This window comes from Ambystoma mexicanum, chromosome 6q, assembly GCF_040938575.1.
Source record: "Ambystoma mexicanum isolate Mex_15411 chromosome 6q, UKY_AmexF1_1, whole genome shotgun sequence".
NCBI classification, from domain to species: Eukaryota; Metazoa; Chordata; class Amphibia; order Caudata; family Ambystomatidae; genus Ambystoma; species Ambystoma mexicanum.
In genome coordinates this window covers 1,178,186,219-1,178,207,961 of record NC_090937.1, presented here as the reverse complement: position 1 = coordinate 1,178,207,961, position 21,743 = coordinate 1,178,186,219, and the positions used below count along the sequence as shown (strand labels likewise).

The 21,743-nt window shown below is 49.1% G+C and overlaps 1 protein-coding gene across 4 annotated transcripts in view; it reads left to right on the top strand.

Moving 5' to 3' along the window:
* Nucleotides 1-21,743, top strand: part of KLHL5 (kelch like family member 5) — a 1,021,700-nt gene that overhangs the window by 798,569 nt on the left and 201,388 nt on the right. For all 4 annotated transcript variants that reach the window (XM_069631792.1, XM_069631790.1, XM_069631791.1 and 1 more), the window contains one exon: nucleotides 15,239-15,451. In XM_069631792.1, coding sequence (XP_069487893.1) covers nucleotides 15,239-15,451 — 213 coding nt within the window. The remainder of the gene's footprint in view (nucleotides 1-15,238; nucleotides 15,452-21,743) is intronic.

Below are 21,743 nucleotides of genomic sequence, written 5' to 3'. Positions count from 1 at the left end.
TTGCTTTCTCGTTCCCCTGGGACGGCCTATTTCTTTATGCGTTCCCTCCGCTGCCGTTGCTGCTCCGGCTCATCAACCAGCTCAAGAGGTCCCGGTGCAGGATGATCCTCGTCGCACTGGCGTGGCCGAGGCAGATCTGGTTCCCGGACCTTCTGGACTTGTCAACGTCCCCACCAGTCAAGCTGCCGACAGACGCAGACCTTCTCTCCAGAGAAGGAGGCGCCATTCTTCACCACGACCCGGAGTCGCTGAACTTGCAGCCCTGGCTCCTGCAGCACTAGAGTTTGGAGGGTACGACATCCCGGCCGACTGCAGAGAGATTCTTGCAAAGGCCAGGGCGTCCTCAACTCTCAAGTGCTACGGACATAAATGGAAGAGGTTCTCTGTCTAGTCTTGTAAAATTTAGCTGTGGGCCCATCGGGGCACGGGGCTGAATTCTTATACGATTTAATTGCCTCTTTAACTTCCTCCGTTGTAATTGGGCTTTCAAGGGTATCAAAAAGGTCCCTTGTGGGGGTGGGTCACAGAGGCTCAGATAGTCCCTTTGGTGGTCACATGGCCTGATAGGGGCTCCCACCATGATTCGTCTATATTTGACCATTAATTCCCTTTTCTCGTGCTCCCCAAAATAGGTGACACCGTCCTCCTCCATAAGCTGCGAGATGTTGTTCCTGCGATGAAACTTTTTTAATTTACATGCTACCCTGTTCACTTTGTTCCGGTTAATATAATAAAACTGTTTTGTGTACGCCAACGCTTTTGCTGGTTTGTCAGCCCAGTGCATTTGAAGGGCTATCCTCTCTTTTTTAAGATCTCTCTCCCCTTTCCTGGTTTGTCTTTTTTTGTACTTTCCTTCTAGGACCTTTACCTCTGCTTCAAGCTTTGTGACTTTGGAGCTGGGATACCCGCCTCTGTTCAGCTGCTGCGCTAATTAAAAAAAACCTTACCACTGCCTTTATCCCATATTATGGCCACCGGGGATTCCTTAGTGGTATTTTCATTGAAGTAGTGAACCGAGGTCTCACCTAACTCTCTTTTAATGACAGCATCCAGGAGGGTGGAGTCCTGTAACTTCCATGCTCTCTGGCAAGGAGCGGGATAGCCCTGTATACGTAGATCAGCTGTTACTGGGCATGATCCGAGATAAATCGCATTTGAATTTGCACCCTTTCTAGACATGGAAAGAGAACTCCCGGCATTAGAATTGTCAGGGTGCCCAGGTCCAAGGCGCAGGAGCGAAGCAGTACCAACCACCCCCTCAATGGTCTCAGTGTCTGCAAGTCAAGGCTTACACAGACCTCTGTAACCAGAGCGGGGAAGGAGGGTTAGGGTCTCGATGAGTGGATAGGTAGAGGGATTTTAGGTTAACCGGATTGAGGGGTAGGAAGAGGTTATGGATGGGACTGGGGATTTTAGGATAAAGGATGACTACACACTTTTCTTGTACTGGTTGCTGTAAGTGTTTTTAACACCTTTACATGTAAAGATGTTTCCCTTTACACTACATTGCCCCTCAACAAATCATGTACATACTCCTCTGAACATGAAGTTAAAACAAACATGGATTGGTAAACAAGTTTGAGCCCAGTTACAGCTTCATGAACAAAAGTCTCATGCACTAGCACACTTAGCTTATACTTCTGTCTTTAAGTCCTGTCCTGCAAAGGCTGTCGAGTCCTGTGCCACGTCCTTGCGGTCAGGTGATCAGATGCACACTAAAAGGAAAAACAAAGGACAAGCATTAGCGTGTGCTTTCTAGTTCTGTCGGTCTCTCACTCTCCCAAACACACACTACACGCATTCAGCATTCCGTGCATTCAAGGATTTCAGATTCCTTTTGGGTGCGCTGCCGCACGTGGCCTTTCAACCCCCAGGATCTATGTTTTGCCAATATTCGGTCTTCCTTCAGACCGAGTGCCTTTTGCACTGTAATGCGCTCCCGCCTCGTGCGCCTTTCTGGCTTATGTTCCACGAGATGAAAACACGTGAAAAGATCCACAAACAATGTCGTCTTTGATCTGCACATATTCACTGAGCAGAACTCTCTCCCCGAGGCCCGCTTACTTAGCTTCTATGTGACGGCGCAGGGGCTCTGGAGGGGTTGGGAAATGCCCCCTGCGCTCCCCCCGTAAATCCCAGACACTCCGTGGGCTGAGCGGTACTTATCTCTTTGAAGCGAGGGGCCGGATGGTTCCTCCGGAGGCTCTGGGCCCCTCGCGTGTGAATTCCGGGGAGCTGCTGGGCACACGTCCACTCTCCTCGATGTCTCGAGCACAAGCCCCGTGCCTTGGGGCTTGCGCATGCGCACTCGCACGCCACACCCAGCGCGGCTTCCCATTGGCACGCGAGTCCGCAGAGCATGCTGGGAAATGTAGTCCTGGTGTGCCAAATGCTGGGATTTGTAGTTTTGGACGGCAATATGTCTACAGAAAGGGCATAACAGCCTTTTTAAGTACAGTAGCTTTCTGGGTCTAGGTTTCTTCATGGTCCCTGGCCCTACAGCTCCAACAGTACATGGTCTATGGCCAGTCCTGCCCCTGACAAGAATCAGATCTATTTTGGAGAATCCTCTATGAGCATTAGAATAAAAAGTAAAATCATTGGCCCCCTTATTTGCTAACCGCCAAATGTCTATTGTGTCTATCTCCCTAAGGAAGTTGGCTAGACCCAGTGCCCTGGAAAAGTCAGCCCTAGTTAGAGGAAGAGTTCTATCCACCTGGGGGTTAGGGACGATGTTAAAATCCCCCCCCAATCAGTAGAAAGCCCTCTGTGAAAGCTAAAATTATTATTCGGGGCATATTTGGCTACTATAGTAATTGGCTGCTCCACAAAAAGGCCCTTAAGCATTAGATATCTACCATCTGGATCCCTTTATTTAGTGACTTGTGTTAGGGGCACGGAATCACTTAGTAGGATGGCTACTCCTCTCTCTTCCCCCCTGATGTGGCAAAATATGATGTCTTAAACCTTTGAAATCTGACTTGTCGCTCATCCGATTGAAGTAGGTGGGTCTCCTGCAGGCAAACAATGTCTGCACTGTGCTGCATCAACTTACGCTCTACAGATCTCCGCTTCCCCGGAAAGTTGAGACCTTGCACATTCTATGTTAGCATCCTTATTTCCCGTTCAGTCCAGGATCCAGTTTTTTCCTTTTTTTGCGAGTGCTATTTTTAAGGATCCCCCAGTTTTCATCCCCAGGGACCACACTCTGTTCAACCCTCTCACGTGCCATTGATTGGAGAATGATTAACAATGCCCAGTTGCCATCTAGCATGTTCTCATTAGGTGGATATAAGAGGATTCTAGTGGAACAGTTACCGGTGTTGCAGATACCATGGGCGGTTAGCACATTTCGTCATTTAGGGATAGATGTAAACCACACAGTGGAAGAGGAGCATAGGCACAACACAGAGGTAGCCATTAAGAAAATCGAAAAATTGCATGAAATTCTGGGTGAAGCTGCCCTTAGCAATGATGGGACTTGGGGCAATGCTAAAGATGGTGGTCCTACCTAGGCTCCTGCACTATTTTGGGAATATACCACACCTGATACCCAAGAAGTTCTTCATTAAATTGAACAGTATGTGCAGGGATTTCTTGCGGAATGGCAAGCGAAACAGAGTGGCACTATGGAAGCTACATAACTTTTATAAGAAAGGGGGGATAAAACTGCCTAATTATGAGGTCTATTACGTAGCGAGCCAATTGCAGTATGTTGCCAAATGGCTCTCAGATGAAGTGACCTCCGAATCCAGGTTGTTTGGACAAGATTGTGCCCCATTTTACTTGAAAGAGATGATGTGGTTGCCCAAGATAGAAATGGAAGGGCGTCCCAAGATGATGATACTTGGGTGGAAGATGTTGCGCAGGGCATGTCAGATGATGGAGAACCCATCCCCATGTTCCCCGCAAGTACCACTAGTTGCACTGGCAGGGGGAGAAAAGCAGCTAAGGATGATAATCAGAAACCACTGGGAACCGGTTGGGTTAGCGACAATGGGTGATATTTGGCGAGAGGGGACTATCATAGATTTTGAGGTGCTGGGTGAGGAAACTGGGTTACACACGGGCCAGTATATTATGTATCACAGAATGGTGCAGAGAATTAAGAGAACATGGCCCGAAGTGGTACTGGAGGAAGAACCAGATGCTACCATAGATATAATATACGATATAACGGAGGGGGGACATGAAATCTCTAGAATATACGAGATGATGATGTCTAAGGTTGGGAAGGAGGTAGTACAATTGAGACAAGACTGAGAAGCGGAAGTAGGAGCTCCGATGGAGGACGGGATGTGGGAACGAGCCCAGGGGTACCACAGGAAGGTGTCGAAGAATGCAAGATTAAAGCAGATACAACTATATATTACGCATAGGGTGTATATGAAACCCCAGAGGATATCTAGGTTTGAAAATGCGGGACGGCAAGCATGCCCTAAATGTGATGAAGAGAAGGCGGGTACGGTGCATATGTTTTGGTCATGCCCGTTATTGAGCGCTTCTGGAGTGAAGTGGCACAAAAACTAGCAGAGAAGGGGGTCAAGATTGTGGTGGATACAGTATGGGCCTGTTTGTTGGGGGGGGGGGTTCACCTAGATCACAGAAACTCAAGCATGTGAGTAAATTGAAAGATCTGGCATATGTGCTTGCAAAGAGGAGAATTGCTATGGGGTGGAAGACATGCCAGAGACCGCGAGTAGAGGTGTGGTGGAAAGATTTGCAGAAATGGGCGGATGCAGAAACCATGGTATGGCAAGAAGCGAGCAGTGCGGGGGGGAGACAGAGACCCTGATGGCCTGGAAACTATTAATAGCAGAGTTATTTGGGTCAATACAAGCCCCGACAGAACCCATGGAAAGGGAGACCCTACCACAAGATGCAGGAACGGAATATGGAAAGTAATAGGTTCGGAATGGGGGGTGGGATAAGGGAAGCAGTGACCAGAATTATGCAAAGTACAATTGGACTGTTGATATATGCACTGCATATTTGGTTTGTATTGTTTGTTTGAAGAAACTAATACAATTGTTTTTAAAAAAAAACAATGCCCAGTTGCCTGTAAATCTTAAAACAATGTTCAGTATTGTTGCCCCTGTTAACCCCAACCTTCCCCCCATTTCCCACAAAAGACGGTTGGGAACAAGTCTCAACCAACAGGGTGACCAACCTCGACCCACCGCTGCCAACTAGGCCTATTGCAGCACAAACAGCAAAACGGTCAAATATAAACAGATAAAGTTGAAACCATGCATCCGCAGCAGCTATAATCTGACCATGAATCGACTTCTTATTCAAACTAGTACATGTCTGTTCTGCTTATGAGTTACCAAACCCATATATAGCGAGAAATAGGACAGGCATGCGCCAAATGATCCTCGCTTATCAATTTCTATTTGCTTTTCCATATACCAATACCCCCCTCCATTTGCACGCCACTCTAGAAATTCAAGTTTCCCAGCCCTGAGGCCGGGGCAGGGTTCATCTCAGTCTGGAATCCTGTCGCTTTTCCCTGGGGGCCCTCGGATGCGGCGCCTCCTATTAACCTTTGTTCAAGTGCTCGTGGATGGCTTCGTTGCCGGTTCTTGAGAGGCCGCTTCCTTGTCCAAGCCCTCACTGCCCATGCCCGTCCCCTGAAATGTCTCTGCTTCTTTCGGTGTGTGGATCTGGCATTGTTTACCTTCTCAGGAGAAGATTAGGGCGGTTGAGAAGCCCCAATGATATGTAATTTTCCTGTCCCGCAACCATTCCGCAAGATGTTTTGCCGGATCTTGAAAAAGCAAAATAGTCGCCCCCCTAAATTGGATGGGACCTATTTCTGGCTTCTCTCATTATGTCCGCTTTCATCTTGAAAAAGTGGATTCTTACAAGGACATCAGGGGCTGTGGAGAAAGACTACCGAGCTCTGGCACGATGGAGTCTGTCTATTTAGAGAGGGGACCCATCAGGTAATGTGATAACGGACCTGAGCAGGTCACTAACATAGCTTTCCAGATCTGCGTCCGATATCGAGACTGGGATCCACCTCAGGCGTATGTTATTACGCCTTGCGCGATTCTCAGCGTCCTCACACTTTGCCTCCAGCGCCTCTTACTTGGCTTCGAGGGCTGCGATTCTGTCCCTGGTTTCCTCAGGTTCAACTGATTGCTCACAGATCGTGTTTTTTTGATGTCAGCTGTTCTATTTTCCACAGACGCTACTCGTTTATCCAGCATAGAGATTTTATTCATCACTTCCTAGTTTTCCTTGTGGAACTCTCTGGTCATGGCCGTCAGTAGTTCTTGCAGGTCAAATTTAGTGACTACCTGGGGACGCAAGGTGTCCTCCTGAGTCCTCTGTGGGTCTGTTAGAAGTGGCTCTTGCAGGTCCCCCTTCTTTCCCTTCTCGGGGGGCAGCTTGGACAGGAGTGTCATGATGTCCAGTTGCTTTACAGATTTTCCTCCTTTCGCAATCCTTCTAGTGCTTCCGGGAGAAGTCTGGGGGTCCCGCTTGTGCTCAATACTCAAAGATCAGAGACTGGTCTTGGAGCGGCATCCCACCCCCCGCAGCAGGTTGATATCTGGAGGGTCTTCTAGCCTTTGGGTCCAGCCGGTGCGGGCCAGGTCCCGGCCCAGCAGATCACAGAAGATACCAGATTGAAGCCCCCAAAGGCAGGGCTCTCCCCCGGAGACCCTCAGGTTCCACCACTTGTACCTGCGTTAGGGGTTTTACAATGTGGGCCAGCTGCTTTGTTTATGGTCAGTTATTTGCCTTCATACCCCCAGGGTTGTATTGCGCCACAGGACTGGGGACTCTGGGTGAGTCAGAGACAGGCTGCCCGTACCTCTCAGAGCTTTGGAGCCGATCAGATTATTTGGTTTTCTGTGGATGGAGCTGGAGTTCCAAGGCAGCTGGTGCTCCTGTAGATAGAAAATCTGGGCTCCTGGCCCCGGTGGCCAAATTGTGATATTGTCCGGGCTTGGATGATCAGTCCAGGAGGGGGTGAGCGGGAGACCGGGGAGGAGCACCTAACTCCGATGGATCCTGACTCGTGTGTGGTCCTCCAGCAGCGCCCTCTGAGAAGGACACTGTTCCTGCCCCTAGCCCGACACGCCACTGCTCCCAGGCAAGGGGGAAGTGCTGAGGCCCCAGTACAATGCTCTTTGTCCTGCACCGCTCACCTGGAACGGTCGGGCTCCTCCTCCAATACACTGGATCTTCACTATGGTGTTAAGAAACACGCTCGTCACCAGTAGGACGCCTACCCAACCGCCCTCGGTTCCTTGGCCGTGCAAATCCAAGTTGTGTCCTCAGAGCCGGCTATGCTCTGACACTGTCCTTCTCCTTGCCCCCTAGCTGGAGGCTCCTCCCAGTACACCGATGCTCCCAGGCTCACGGTGGCCTCGACCAGGGACTTCTATAGGCGCTGCACATATACTGCTCTGGCTCTCCCGTACCAGGACCAAGGGTCAATGCAATTCTGTCCGACGCCACGTAGCAAGGAGAGCACTTCTCCCACTTGCAGCTGTACACCAGAACAGTGGCGGGCTGCAAGGATTTGCTGCATTTGCCGCGGGCGCTGTCTAGGTTGCTGCCGTGCTGCTAGAATACGGAGTGGGAATTTCACTCCCCGTAATACTCGGGGTTCGGCTCTCTCAACTGGCTCCCCCCTCATTAGAGCTCCAGGACGTAGCTTCCGCCATTTTGCTACCCTCACGGTCCGCATACCAAAAGTGCTTCAGCAAGGGAGAGGGAGGCTGTATTACCCCTCTGCATTCATCGGGGCACTCTCCCATCCTGGAGCCCTTCCTGGCTCTGAAATGTCATTTTCCACTCTGCTACATGCCACAACTCCAACTATATCACCACCGGAGGTCAGCTCGAAGCGACAGCTTCTAGAGCGCCATGCTGTCAGCTTCGGCGCCAAGCCACGCACGCGCCCTGATCATATTTTATATACGTTTTCATGTCTGAGTACTTAGAAAATAAAAAAGATGATATAGTACGGATAAACAATTGGTTAGTGTTAAATTAGTTTTGTTTCAAAGAAATATTTCTTCTCTTGAGATTTGTTTGGGATCCTGCTCAGTTGTTTGCTGATGAGGATACACATGATGTAAAACGGTTGTATACGAATTCTTCGAATGACAATTACTCGAATGACAAGTGACCGAATTGAGAAGGTCAATTGTTACAAATGTGCGGGGGGAAACCACCCACAACCCTCCCACCCAACGCAAAACCCCCCACCAAAACCCCATATATATATATATTTCTGAGGCTTGAGGAATCTGCTTAGATCACATGCTGTGCATAGGCCGACATCTAGTGGAAGCTGCGAAGTATTACAGTTTGTTTTTCGAAACTCGAAAATGGGCGTCGACACAGGGCGTGCCAGTAATACTATCCCTAGTGTGACGTCCACTGTACCCATGATCCCCCACGTGTGTAGGACCATCAGATTGTTTATTTCCGCCATATTTGACGAAAGCATTCCGCGGAGTTCCCTGGCTTTCAGCCATATTTTGCTAAAAATCAATAATTATTCCCCGTTTCTTCCACTCCCAAGTCGAATCATCGAGGTTCGAAGTTCGACGCCGGCCCGGAGAAGAAACAACCGTCGAGAGCTGCACAACGGACTTTGGGCATCGGAAGGCCGCTGGCCTCGGCCCAGGCCTTGGAAGGCCTCTGGCCTCGGCCCTGCAAATAGGGAGAGTGCGGGGTGGTAACATACTCTACACTCGTATATATTTTCGTATACACACTAGCCCGCTGCTGCAGGGTGCGTATGGAGGGTACCCCTTTCAAATTCTGCCCCAAGTGCACCCGCAAGTATCCTTGGGTGGACAAACACACCACCTGTAACCTCTGCTTGCCAAGGGACCACCCCGAGGCGAACTGCAGAGCGTGTAGCCAGTTCAAGGCTAAGACACTTAAGGACCGCTCGACCAAACGTTAGGCCCACCACACCAGGCAACGCGAGGCCATGGAAGCAGAGGGCACCTTCAGTGATGGCAGGGATGCCGTACTTTCGGACGGCGAGGGCAACAAGGCGTCGAAGACTCCCAAGTGCAAGTCCCCGACCTCGGAAGGCTGTCCGGCATGGCAGTTATGGGGAACACACCCAGCGACACGAGTGCTACCCACACCACTTCCATGCCTAAGCACTTGAAGTCCAACCGAGGCTCGACGCGCGTGTCGAGTTCTCGAAAAGATGCACACAAAGAGCAGTCCACCAGGCAACCATCCACAGTTGCCAAAAGTGCCTCACTCACCAAAGTCATGGAGGTGCGCTCATCAGAAGATGAAGCCGACCGCCAGCCCCAGGCCGCTCACCAAGAGGTGGCTGCTTCCGAATCCCGACGCCCTCAGTCTAAGGAAAGGGACACTACCCCCGAATCTCGACGCCAGGCGTCGAAAAGCTCAGAGAGGGTGAAAACACCAGGGAAACACTCTTCCGCTCATGGGGAAGGGGGGAAACAGCAGAAGAAACCATCTCACCCTTCTTCTGCACCACAATTACATAAAGACATTTCTAAGTCTTCTGATAAACAACTAGCCAAGACCCCTGAACAAGCCCATAGGTCCAGTCTAGTCATAGAAGGGGAACCTTCTCAAGAAAGGGTCATTCCCTGCTCCAAAGAATGGACCAGTGAGGATATAGACAGGGTTATGTCTAGAATGTCCTCCCTAGCAGACTTCTACTCCAAGAACCCAGAACACTTCCTCTCCTATACCCCTGACAGTGCTACTCCCTCACGGTGCTACTCACTCAGGGTCTAGGGACCCGCAACCCCCATGTAAGAAACCTCGGTTTGAGACCCCAACGCAAGGTCGGTCTTCAGACCCTTTTTACATCCAGTCGTACGCCCAGTATAGTAAGGATCCACTACAGGACGAGGATCCAAACTTGGTAACGTTGGACGATTCAACTGGGGTGGACTATTATGGTGATGACGAGGACCAAGAGGAGGAGGAAGATGACCCAGAAGTCTACAGAATAGACTCCCCGGTAGGCAAAGAACCTCAAGTTACCGACTCTCCAGTCGACAACCAGCCCCTCCTAAATGAGGTCTTGACTAGAGCGGCAGAACACTTCCGCATAGACACTGAAGAGGCACAGGAGGAGAGAGACTTTGCTGAGGAACTAGTAGGAGAAAAGAAACCTATTGCTCAGGCCATTCCAATTCTCAAGTCCATTCAACTGAGAATTGATCCTTCCCTTCTCAATCCTAACCTCACCAGGGCAGTAAACCCCAGAGTCAAGAAACTGTTCAGGGCAGCCCAATCAGACCCGCTTTACATAAGGGGGCAACTGAAGCCGGACTCCCTGGTAGTTACTAATACCCGGAAGAGGGCGGGAACACCTCTATCATCATCTGAGGCTCCCCCCGACAAGGAGAGCAAGAAAATCTACGGGTTGGGAATGAAGGTAGCCTCCACTTCCGCTTACCAGGCAAAGATTGCCAACTCCACCACTCTGCTTGCTAGTTACAACTGCCACCAGTGGGAGCAAGTAGCTGCCCTCATCGACTCCGCACCGGAACCCTTAAAGGGCCAGTTGGCCCAGGTTGCGTCAGAGGGGAGAGCCCTGTCCGGTTGCATCCTTAAGGCAACCTTTGATGCTGCTGATAACGCCGGCAGGCTAATAGTAGAGAGCACTGTCATTAAGAGGCATGCTTGGTTAAGACAGTCAGGGTTTAAACCCGAGACACAAGCATCCCTAATCAAAATGCCGGTGGAGCCTAATCTGTTTGGCAAAGCGGTAGAGGACGCATTAAAGAATGCCAAAGATGAGTATGAGACTCTGAAATCCCTGGGACAGTTGACCAACAAGCCCCCTAATCAAAGAGGCAATAGAAAGTTTTGTCGCCCACGCGGCCAAAATTCACAAAGAGGCTCCAACTATTCACAGGGGCAGGGTACTTCATGGGGTAACAACCAGCAGTCTACCCAGAGTTACAGCAGAGGAAACAAGAGGGGCTGTGGTAAGGGTAGAGGCAGCCCCAGCAGAGGCAGCACGCCTCCGGCAAAACAGTGACGCCGCGTTCAGGGTCCTTTCTCACGCATCCCCAGTAGGGGGACGCATTACCAACTTCACCCAAGCTTGGGAAGGGATCACATCAGACAGATGGGTGCTGTCCACAGTGTCCGCAGGATACTGCATAGAACTACTCGAGCGTCCCCGAAACCACCCTCCACGTCAAAAAATACATTCCTCAGACCACTAGAAGATCCTCCTCGAGAAGATCGTCGATCTTCTAGCAAAGGACGCAATAGAACTCGTCCCGGGCAACCAGGTAAACAAGGGTATTTATTCAATTTACTTCCTTGTGCCAAAAAAAGATCTGACAATGCGCCCAGTCTTAGACTTACGCCCTGCAAACAAGTATGTCAAGCCTCAAAAGTTTTGCATGACTTCTCTCCAAGAGGTAATCCCCCTCCTAAAAAAGGGGGATTACATGGCAACATTGGATATGAAAGATGCCTATTTTCATATTTCCATGTTCCCAGCGCACAGAAGATTCTTGCGCATCAAAGTGGACAGTCAGCACTACCAGTTCAAGGTGCTGCCCTTCGGTATAGCCTCGGCTCCAAGGGTATTCACCAAGGTACTGGCGGTGGCGGCGGCACACCTACGCAGGGCGGCAATCCCAGTGTACCCTTAACTGGACGACTGGCTTATCACGGGGGAGACCCCAGTTATTTGCAGAGCAAACATTCAAAGAACGATCAACCTCCTCTTCGAATTGGGTTTCTCCATAAACGAGAAAGCCTGGTGTCAAGCACCTCCAAACAGTTCCTAGGAGCTGTCCTAAACACTCAAGAGGGGTTGGCCTTTCCATCAGAGGGAAGAATTCGGAATCTACTACTGCAAATTCCTCTATATCAGCCCGGTCGCCAGATAAGGGTGCGCAAAGCGGTGCGTTTGCTAGGCATGATGGCGTCATGTATTTACCTGGTCCCCCACGCGCGCCTGCGCTTGCGACCCATGCAAGAATGGTTGGCGAAACAGTGGTCTCAGGCCAGGTCAGTGGGACGATCTAGTGGTCGTTTCGCCAACACTTGTACAAAGTCTTCACTGGTGGACAAGGGAGAACCTGTTAAAGGGGAAACCCTTTTACGATCCAGAGGTACAGGCTGTAGTCACTACAAACGCATTCCTGTCAGGGTGGGGAGCACACCTCCTTCACCACACAGCTCAGGGTCTCTGGTCTCACACAGTGGCCAAGAATCGTATCAGTCTGCTAGAGCTTCTGGCAGTATTCAGAGCGCTTCAAGCGTTCGAGCCCCACCTGTTGAACCTGTCAGTACAGATTCTGACAGACAGCACAACAGCGATGTTTTACCTAAACAAACAGGGAGGGACTTGTTCGCCAAATCTGTCCAAGCTTGCCCAGAAAAGCTGGAAATGGGCACTCAGACGGAACATTTACCTGTCATCTCAAAATGTTCCAGGGGATCTCAATTCACTAGCGGACGCTTTGAGCAGAGATCCCCTCCCAAGAGAACACAAATGGTGTCTACTCAGAGAAGTCGTAGAAGACATCTTCTCACAGTGGGGTGTCCCCGCTACAGACGTATTTGCCACAAGCGAAAACAGGCAATGCCCAGGATTCGCATCCAGGTTCCCCCAGCCAGACTCCAAGGGGAACGCCCTGTGGATGAACTGGTCAGGGATGTTTGCCTACACTTTTCTACCAATCCCTCTCATGAGGAAGGTGGTCAACAAGATGCACAGGGAATCGATGACGCTCATCAGAGTTGCTCCCATGTGGGCGAAGCAACCGTGGTTCCCACACCTACTCAGACTAGCAGTGTGTGAACCCATCAGACTCCCGTGCTGGTACAACTTACTGTCCCAGCACCAAGGTCAAACAGCGCATCCTCAACCCAGCTCAATGAACCTGGCAGCATGGCTCCTGAAGCCATGGAGTTTGGACATCTCAACTTACCACAGAGATGTATGGACATCCTAAAGGAATCTAGGAAACCTAACACGAGGCACTGTTACTTTGATAAATGGAAAAGATTTGTTATCTGGTGCCAGAATAAGCAAATGAACCCAGTTGATTGTACTCCTTCCAATATTGTCACTTACATGCTCCACCTGCTGGATGCAGGCCTGGTATTTAACTCACTAAAGGTACATCTGGCAGCGCTTTCAGCCTACACCACTTCCCTCAACAAGGTTTTGTGGTGGAAAGAACCAGTGGTTAAAGCCTTCATGAAAGGGGTAAAGAGAGTCCACCCTCCAATTTCAAACCCACCACCTGGGACCTTAATGTGGTGCTTGCTAAACCCATGGGCCCACCATTTGAACCCATGCATAAAGCCAGTCTCAAACACCTGACCTATAAAACTGCCTTCTTAGTAGCCATTACATCCATAAGAAGGGTCAGTGAAATTCAGGCTCTTGTCAGTGCAGGATCCTTTCTTTACTGTTCATAAGGATAAACTGGTTCTACTAACACACCCTAGGTTCTCACCTAAGTTTATTTCTAAATTCCACGTTAACCAGTCCATCAAGTTTCCGGCCTTCTTCCAAGAACCCAAAAGCTCTGCTGAGGTGAAACTACACACTGTAGTGCGAAGAGCGGTCCTCTACTATGTAGACAAGACCAGACCGCTAAGGAAAACAGACCAACTGTTTGTCTCTGTAGCTACAGGCAGAGAAGGAGATTGCGTCCCTAAAGGTGCCATCTCCAAATGGATAGTAAATTGTATCCAACTATTTTACTCCCTTTCTGAAAAGACTCTGCCTTTTACGCCAAGAGCCCACGCTACTAGAGGCATTGGGGCCACTCTGGCTTTCATTGCACATGTACCCCTTGACACCATTTGCAAAGCAGCTACTTGGAGCCCTATTCACACTTTTACTCAGCATTACTGCATTGACACTCATTCCAAAACAGATACTCAAGTGGGACAAGCGGTTCTAAGACATCTGTTTGCTCAGGACCCTTCTCACATCCCACCTCCTTCTTCTAACACTGCTCGCTAATCTATGCACAGCATGTGATCTAAGCAGATTCCACAAGCCTCAGAAGGGATACATTACTCACCGTAATCGTATTTCTGATGCTTGTATCTGCTTAGATTCACATGCGACCCGCCCTTCCTGCCCTCTGAGAGAAGGCGCATGGATGCTTGTAGTCTTAACTTCCTATCTATCTGCTTGGGTAATCTGTACTCACGCTACTCCTCATACTACATCATGTCAGAAAAAATACAATCTGAGGGTCCTACACGCGTGAGGGATCATGGGTACAGTGGACGTCACACTAGGGATAGTATTACTGGCACGCCCTGTGTCGATGCCCATTTTCGAGTTTCGAAAAACAAACTGTAATACTCCGCAGCTTCCACTAGATGTCGGCCTATGCATAGCATGTGAATCTAAGCAGATAAAAGCATCAGAAATACGATTACGGTGAGTAATGTATCCCATATATCACCAAACCGATTATATATATTCGGTCAATTGTGAAAAGGTCAATTCGGACCCTTGAAATTAGGTCAATTGTTCATTCGAACAATTGTGTTCGAACAATTTGGGTAATACCTGTAAAACAGGAGTCTGTAACCTGCGGCTTCCCAGATATTTTGCACTATGTCTGTCCCCCATGATCCCTCACTGTTCAATATGCTTTGGGGGTTGGGGTGGTAGTTGTAATCCAAAATATATGGAGAGCCATTGTTTGCAGACCCCTCATGAAGAATGAGATTACAAGTAATGTTCTCTTTGTCTTAAAGTGATGCTCTCCGAAAGACAGTACCCATAAATTGCATGGCCAGACATACTCGTCAACTCCTCCAGGCGCCTCCATCGTAATTGAACAACCTGTGTTTGAGTTTTGGATTTTAACATATCATTGCAAATGTAATTTTTAGTTGAATTTAGTCGCAAGTTAATGGGTTTGGTGACATGTAAATCAAGGTTGTTGTTCATAGAACTTGTTGGAGAATATATTTTGTGGATACTTTGGCACTGTTATTAGTTTTAAAAGCATCTATTTTCCCCCTTGCACTGGGGTCTGCCTCATATCAACAAAAAAAGGGAAACCTTACGCAAGAAGAACCTTCACTGTGGAATATTTAGAGTTTATGCGGTGGGTTTGTTCCCAAAATACTTCCAGTGTTAGCATTTGTTTGTTTTTTCCGACGCCTTTTAGGTTCAGTATTTTTTCAATATTTATTAGAGTTTTTTAATGTTTTTTCTCAAATCTCAGTTTTATTATTTCTCTTTTGTATGCAGACTTTTTGCTGTTGGTGGTCGAGATGGCAGTTCTTGTCTCAAATCGGTAGAGTGTTTCGACCCACACACAAATAAATGGACCCTCTGTTCGCAGATGTCTAAGAGAAGAGGGGGTGTGGGAGTCACTACCTGGAATGGATTCCTGTATGCGATTGGAGGACATGATGCACCAGCATCAAATCTGACCTCTAGGCTCTCAGATTGTGTGGAAAGGTAAACATCTAAAGAATTATACTATAACTGTTCTGTGCCAGTTTGGCAGAAATTATGCTAGTTGCTTAGAATGGTTTAAGCAATGGGATTTAGGTAGGTGAAATGAGAATTCATGAAATGAGGACGGTTGCCAAATTCTGACATTTCCCTGCGACTACAAAAGCCACAAAAGAAGAAAATCTTGAAGGAGAAAGGGATACATGGCTCCTTTGTGTCTTGCCATCTCCAATCCAGAGTCTTCTAATGTCATGTAACAGGCTTAATATCTGTGTTTGATCCCTTGCTAGACATAACAGACACATTAGTCTGCATCTTGCTAGTACTCCATGTTCCAGATAAGATTTTGCAGTGGGAGTGTTTTACTCCCTATTTTTTAAAGTTAGGAGTAAAATAATTTTTGTGGAGAAAAAAGCAAATCCTATTTCCAATGACAGTGAATATATTTTAAGTGTAAAACTGAAATGTTTTTATAATCAATATATCTTTGTACCTAGTTATTTTTCTTCTCCCTTCCAGTTTTTCTGCATGTGTGTCAATCTTTCTACTTATTCATTAAAAAAGAAAGAGAAGTGAGAGAGAATCTAGAACTCGATGAAGTGAAAAGGATGAGCTTTTGCTTGGGCTTAACTAATGAACAAATGGTATTGTTCCTTCCTTTAGAGCGATTCTCATTCCAATTTCGGGATTATAGTTTCATCAGAGACACCATGGCTATGACCATCACCGTCTTTTCACCACTCATCAAGGTCCTCCAGCAGTCTTCAGTGTCCAAAGTTCTATAGTTCTCCCTCACCGGAGTAAAGTATTTTTCTCTTTTCTCTTTCCAGCCAGTACAGAATATCATTAGGTGCTTAATGGTTTCGACTTCCTCTGTTTGCTGACAAAAACAACAGGTTCCGGAGGGGGCGCTGTTGCGCAACGAAGATGGCCGCCTGAACGCTTCGCTCTGCTCTGGCAATAATCCTCATTTAAAAAAAAAAACTGAAGCTGCAGCCCTCAGAGCGCCCAAATCTACATTTCTGCCTAACGAACACTCCTGCCCCCCCGGGGAGAAAGAGCAGAAGAAAACTCTGCTTGTGCACCCTGTTCGCGCCGAGGGCCGCGCTGGTGGAACTGCATGCCAAATCTGTACCCGGAGACCCCGCTGCAGATCCCGAGACATCGGATCACACAAGGGCCGCGGCGTGAGCTGCCACATAAACAGACCCGGCGGATCGGTCCCATTCGAGTGCTGCCACAACCTCCACCGCACGCGGTGGCCCCCTGATCCTTCCGCCGGAGACCTGCTGCAGAGACAACTGGACCGCACCGGAGGGGGACGGGGCCGGACGGGCGGTGAAGATGACCCCACACCCCCCCATCTACTCCAACCTCTGCGGGCCGCAGCGGCGTACCATACCGCACGGTGAGGACTCTTCCTCCTGCGGGCCTCCCCCGGGCAACTCCAGGACTCGGTAACATCCGTGTCTGCACAGCAACATCCCCCCGTGATACGCGTTGCGTGGGGTGAGGACCTGTGGATTGCCGCAGGAGTGCCGTGCTTTACCAGGCGGGAGGTGGCTGATCGCCAGAGCGGACACCCGGCCTGTGGGCCCCCCCGTGAAGAGATGCAGGTACGGTGCGAGAGGTGCGTGATTGGAGGACAGGGACTGTAACACTTTGCTTTCGTGTTGCTCATTATCTGGGGAAGCGACGCGGTTAACACGCCAGTATACCCACACTCCTACAACATCATTAAAAACCTGCCCGGCCAGCCCCACACCCCTTAATAGCATTGTTGGATCCAGCGGAAGCTGAGAGGCCATAAGTCGCAATCCTGGACTGTGATGTATTACAAGGGGACATTATCTATGTGAGAAGACTCAATCCACCCCTGTGACCCACACAGCGGATAACTACTGGCACACACAGCTAGCTGACCTTCTCCATCGCAGGATACCGATACACTTGCAAACCCCTCACAGTTGGCTACTGCCTCCGACATGTCAAGTTCCATGATCGCAGTCGGCGGGTGGCATGGGCCCCTACTACACAAATTCATCCTTACCTAAACAGGACACGGAACCCCTGGTTTCAGGGTTCCCAGCACGCACGTCGGCTCCATACGGCTCCTAGTCAGCCCAACTCTTTGCTGCAGCTGCGACGTGCGGGAACTGGGCGGGGGCCGTGGTCAACTGCCTGGCTACCTGGGGGTCCGGAGGCTTGGGGCAATCAGTAAACCAGTGGGGACTCTCCGCATCCTCCACCACCAAGGTGGCACGTAAACTGTCTGTCCAACCGGGTGCCATTAAACCACATCCTGAACATTTACCAACACAGACGCCCAACCAGCAACCCGTGTGCACTGCTCCAACACAGACCTCAGCAGAAGTTGGTCATACCACTCTCCCACCATCCAGATAGGAGGAAGGACATAAGCATATCAGTGCCATCGCACAGTCCCACTGGGCCTCAACGCTTCACTGCGCCAAACACGACTACCCTTATTGGGCAGCTGAAATATACAACACGCGCCAAACCTCCACGATATCAATCAAATAAGCCCCTATCAGACAGCCATCCTGGAAATGCCTGGCAGGAACAACACGAAGAACAGAAAGACTGGCCCGATGGACTCTACACAAGCTCACAAATGCCTACGGTTAGCCCGGACCCCGCAGAGCCTTCCACAGCAACATCAGCGGACAACACAACATTTGACCACTTCCTTACGACAGTACAGAATGGATTCTTAGCCGTTAATGTCAAACTGGATGACATCGTCAACACAATAGGATCCCTCAAAGCCAAAGTCGATAAAGAAAGTACCCGCATAACAGAAACAGAAACCAGAATCCGCCAGTGAAGATTCCATACATCAAAATACTCACGACATAACACTCCTGAAAGGTGAGATGGCCAAGCTGCGAGGCAAGTGTGAAGACCTGGAATGAAGATCGCGCTGCAGCAATATACATATAGAGGGACTGTCGGAGGCCTTCTGCAAGGGGCCAATGGAAACCTGTATCGAAGACCTATTGAAATCACTGCTTGGTGAGGATTCCTTTTCCCCACAGTTCCTGGTGGAAAGAGCGCATCGCACCGGTCCCCAAACACAGTGCCCCACCCCGCACAGTCATCACTAAGCTACTCAATTACAGAGACAGAGACACGGCGCTGAGATTGGCAAGAGAACTGGGTCCCTTAAGACATGGCAACGACAACATCCACATCTATCCAGACTTCTCTGCTGGTGTTCAGGGTCAGAGACGCCCCTACGAAGCTATCAAACGCCAACACAGGATAAGGAAAGTCCCATATACCCTTCTCTTTCCCGCAAAGCTCTGAATTCAACATCCCGGCCGGCCAATTCTTTGAAACCCCTTCCGAAGCTGTGGTGTACGTAGAAGCATCAATCCCCCTTCCTCTGGGTGGAAACGAATACGACCGGAACAACCTACAGCGACCGGTTGAAGAACCTGGGAACTCAAATGACTGATGGCAGACGTACGATATCCTTTCTATTGTTTAAGATTTTAATGAGGCGTACCGGGGTAGCAGCTCTTATGATTCTGTACTTGCCGGATGAGCTGCGCTTGGTCGCCGTCACTATGCAGCAACACTCACCCCCCTCGGGTAATACTACAAGTTTGTAACTAGGGCTCATCATCATGTTGGGGCCAATGGTGTGGGTGGGGGAGGGAGAAAGTTACATGGGTTTGCTCATTAAGTTGAGACAGTTAGAGTTGGTTAACAGTGCCCCTGTTGGGCACCACGTGTCTTGCCTCATAGACACCAATTGGTTTAAAATTGCAATCACATTATCACGAGCCAAACATCTCCAGCGAATGACCCCCTCCTGTATACACCACCCAAACGCAGGTACATGACTCCGCAAGCGAATTCACACGCAGGACCGACACTGAAATTGCTCACCTGGAACGTCCGCGGGCTGAACAATAGGGCTAAGGCCGCCAAAGTAGGTGCCTACGTTAACAGACACCACCCTCATATTGCTATGCTCCAAGAAACCCATTCACTGGGAAAACTAAATGACAGCATTTTACGACAATGGGGGAACAATAGACACTACACTACATACTCTTCCCACAATAGGGGGGTCCTCACTCTGATACATTCATCTTTGGGCTACGTGACTGAGACCAGCAGAATTGACCCACTGGGCAGGTTCATGAAAGTTTGGGGCACCATCTCGGGTGTAAAATTAATCCTAGTTAATATCTATGGTCCGAATGTCGATGACACCCAATTCTATATAGACATTGTAACTGAAATCGGCCCGACAGAAGACACATCTATACAATGGGGAGGGGACTTCAACACCATCCTGAACGTCACCCTTGACAGATCCTCCGATAAACAAAGGAACCTCACTAGGACGGCCACTGTTTTAGCACAAGCTTTTGAGGAACTGGGCCTGGTGGATGTCTGGAGAGCAGCACATCCCGAGGAGAGACAATACACGTTCTACTCCTCTGTCCACGACACAGAATCAAGATAAGATTATTGGTTTGCCTCCTCCCACCTGTTCAACTCTGTCAAACACTGTGACATACTCCCCCGTACTGAATTTAGTCACACTCCCATCACAAGTATTATATCAGAAAAGGGAGAGGTTGTGAATGACGACGAGGACATTAACTCTGAATTTGCCCAATTCTACACCAAACTATATTCGAACCATGACACATTCTCCGTAATGACCTAAAAGACTACCTAAGCAGGATCACACTCCCTCTGCTCTCCCCAGAATACAATTGGGCCTTGGAACAGCAGATAACTAGCGATGAAATTGCTGAAGCAATCAAATCCCAGGCATCTGGCAAAGCCCCGGGCCCAGATGGATTAACCCCAGAAATATATAAAGAATATTCTACTATTATTTCCCCAATTCTGGCACGTGTATGGGAGGAGGCCATGAATACAGGCTCCCTGCCTGACACAATGACAGAAGCGATCATCATTGTAACCTAGACTCCCCCCACACAATCTCTCCTCATACAGGCCCCTCTCATTAATTAACACTGACGCCAAGATATTTGCTAAGGGGCTGGCAACCAGTTTACTACCCAAAATGACAACGCTCATTCACCCAGACCAATGTGGCTTTATTCCGACCAGGTCCAGGGCCCTAAATCTACGCAGGCTATTTGGCATCATGGCGCAAATTAAACCGGAGGTACAGGCAGTGGCAGTAACACTAGATACTGAGAAAGCTTTTGATTCTGTCTCCTGGGTCTATCTATTCGAAGGTCTGCATAGGTTGGGGTTCGGTACATACTTCATATGGTGCGTCAGACTACTGTATACTTCTCCTAAAGCTGCAGTCCTCACGAATCATACTGTATCCAAACACTTCAGATTACACAGGGGTACTAGGCAAGGGTGTGCCTTTTCTCCCATCCTGTTCGCTCTAACGATAGAACCAGTCGCAGCAGCAATCAGACTGGAACAGGAGCACAGGGGCATCAGGATGGCTGGTAGTATCCAGTCTGTCTCACTATACGCAGACAACGCTCTACTATATATATGTGAACCTGAGAAGAACTTGGCTCCCATAATTGCGGTAATAGAAGAATCCACAATATACTCGGGATACAAAATAAATTCCACAAAATCAGAGATATTCCCATTAACCCCTGCCACAACCTGTCCTACACAGACCCATGGCCTGAAATGGTCACCCGGCCATATCAGATATCTCGGGATCCTAGTTTCCAAGGACAAGACATCCCTATACATTGATAATTACAAATCCGTATTGCAAACGATCCACACTAAACTGCAGATCTGGACCAGGCTCCCTATCTCACTCATAGGCCGTACTGCGGTACTTAAGATGGTGATACTCCCTAAGCTCCTGTATGTTTTCAGTAATGTTCCCATATGGCCAGGCAAATCCTTCTTTGAAAATCTGAGATCCATGGCATCCACATTCATATGGAATGGCGGCACTAACAGGATGAAGTGGGAGAAACTGGTCGAACCATACGAATCGGGCGGCATCGCTGCACCCGACTTCAAATTGTACTACCTGGTAGCTCAGTCACAATATGCCAAATAGGGGCAGGATCCAACAGATAAAACACCACATGTGCCCATAGAGCGCCATTCGGTCCGGCCCACTGACCTTTGTTCCGCCATATTCTCCAAAACTCATAAGGATGACTGCAAATTCGACCCGGCGACCTCTGCGATCATGGACTAGGCCAAGATCAGTAAAAGATTACAAATAATTACTCCTTAGGATTCACAAGCACCACTGTGGAACTTCCCAGGCATCCAACCCACG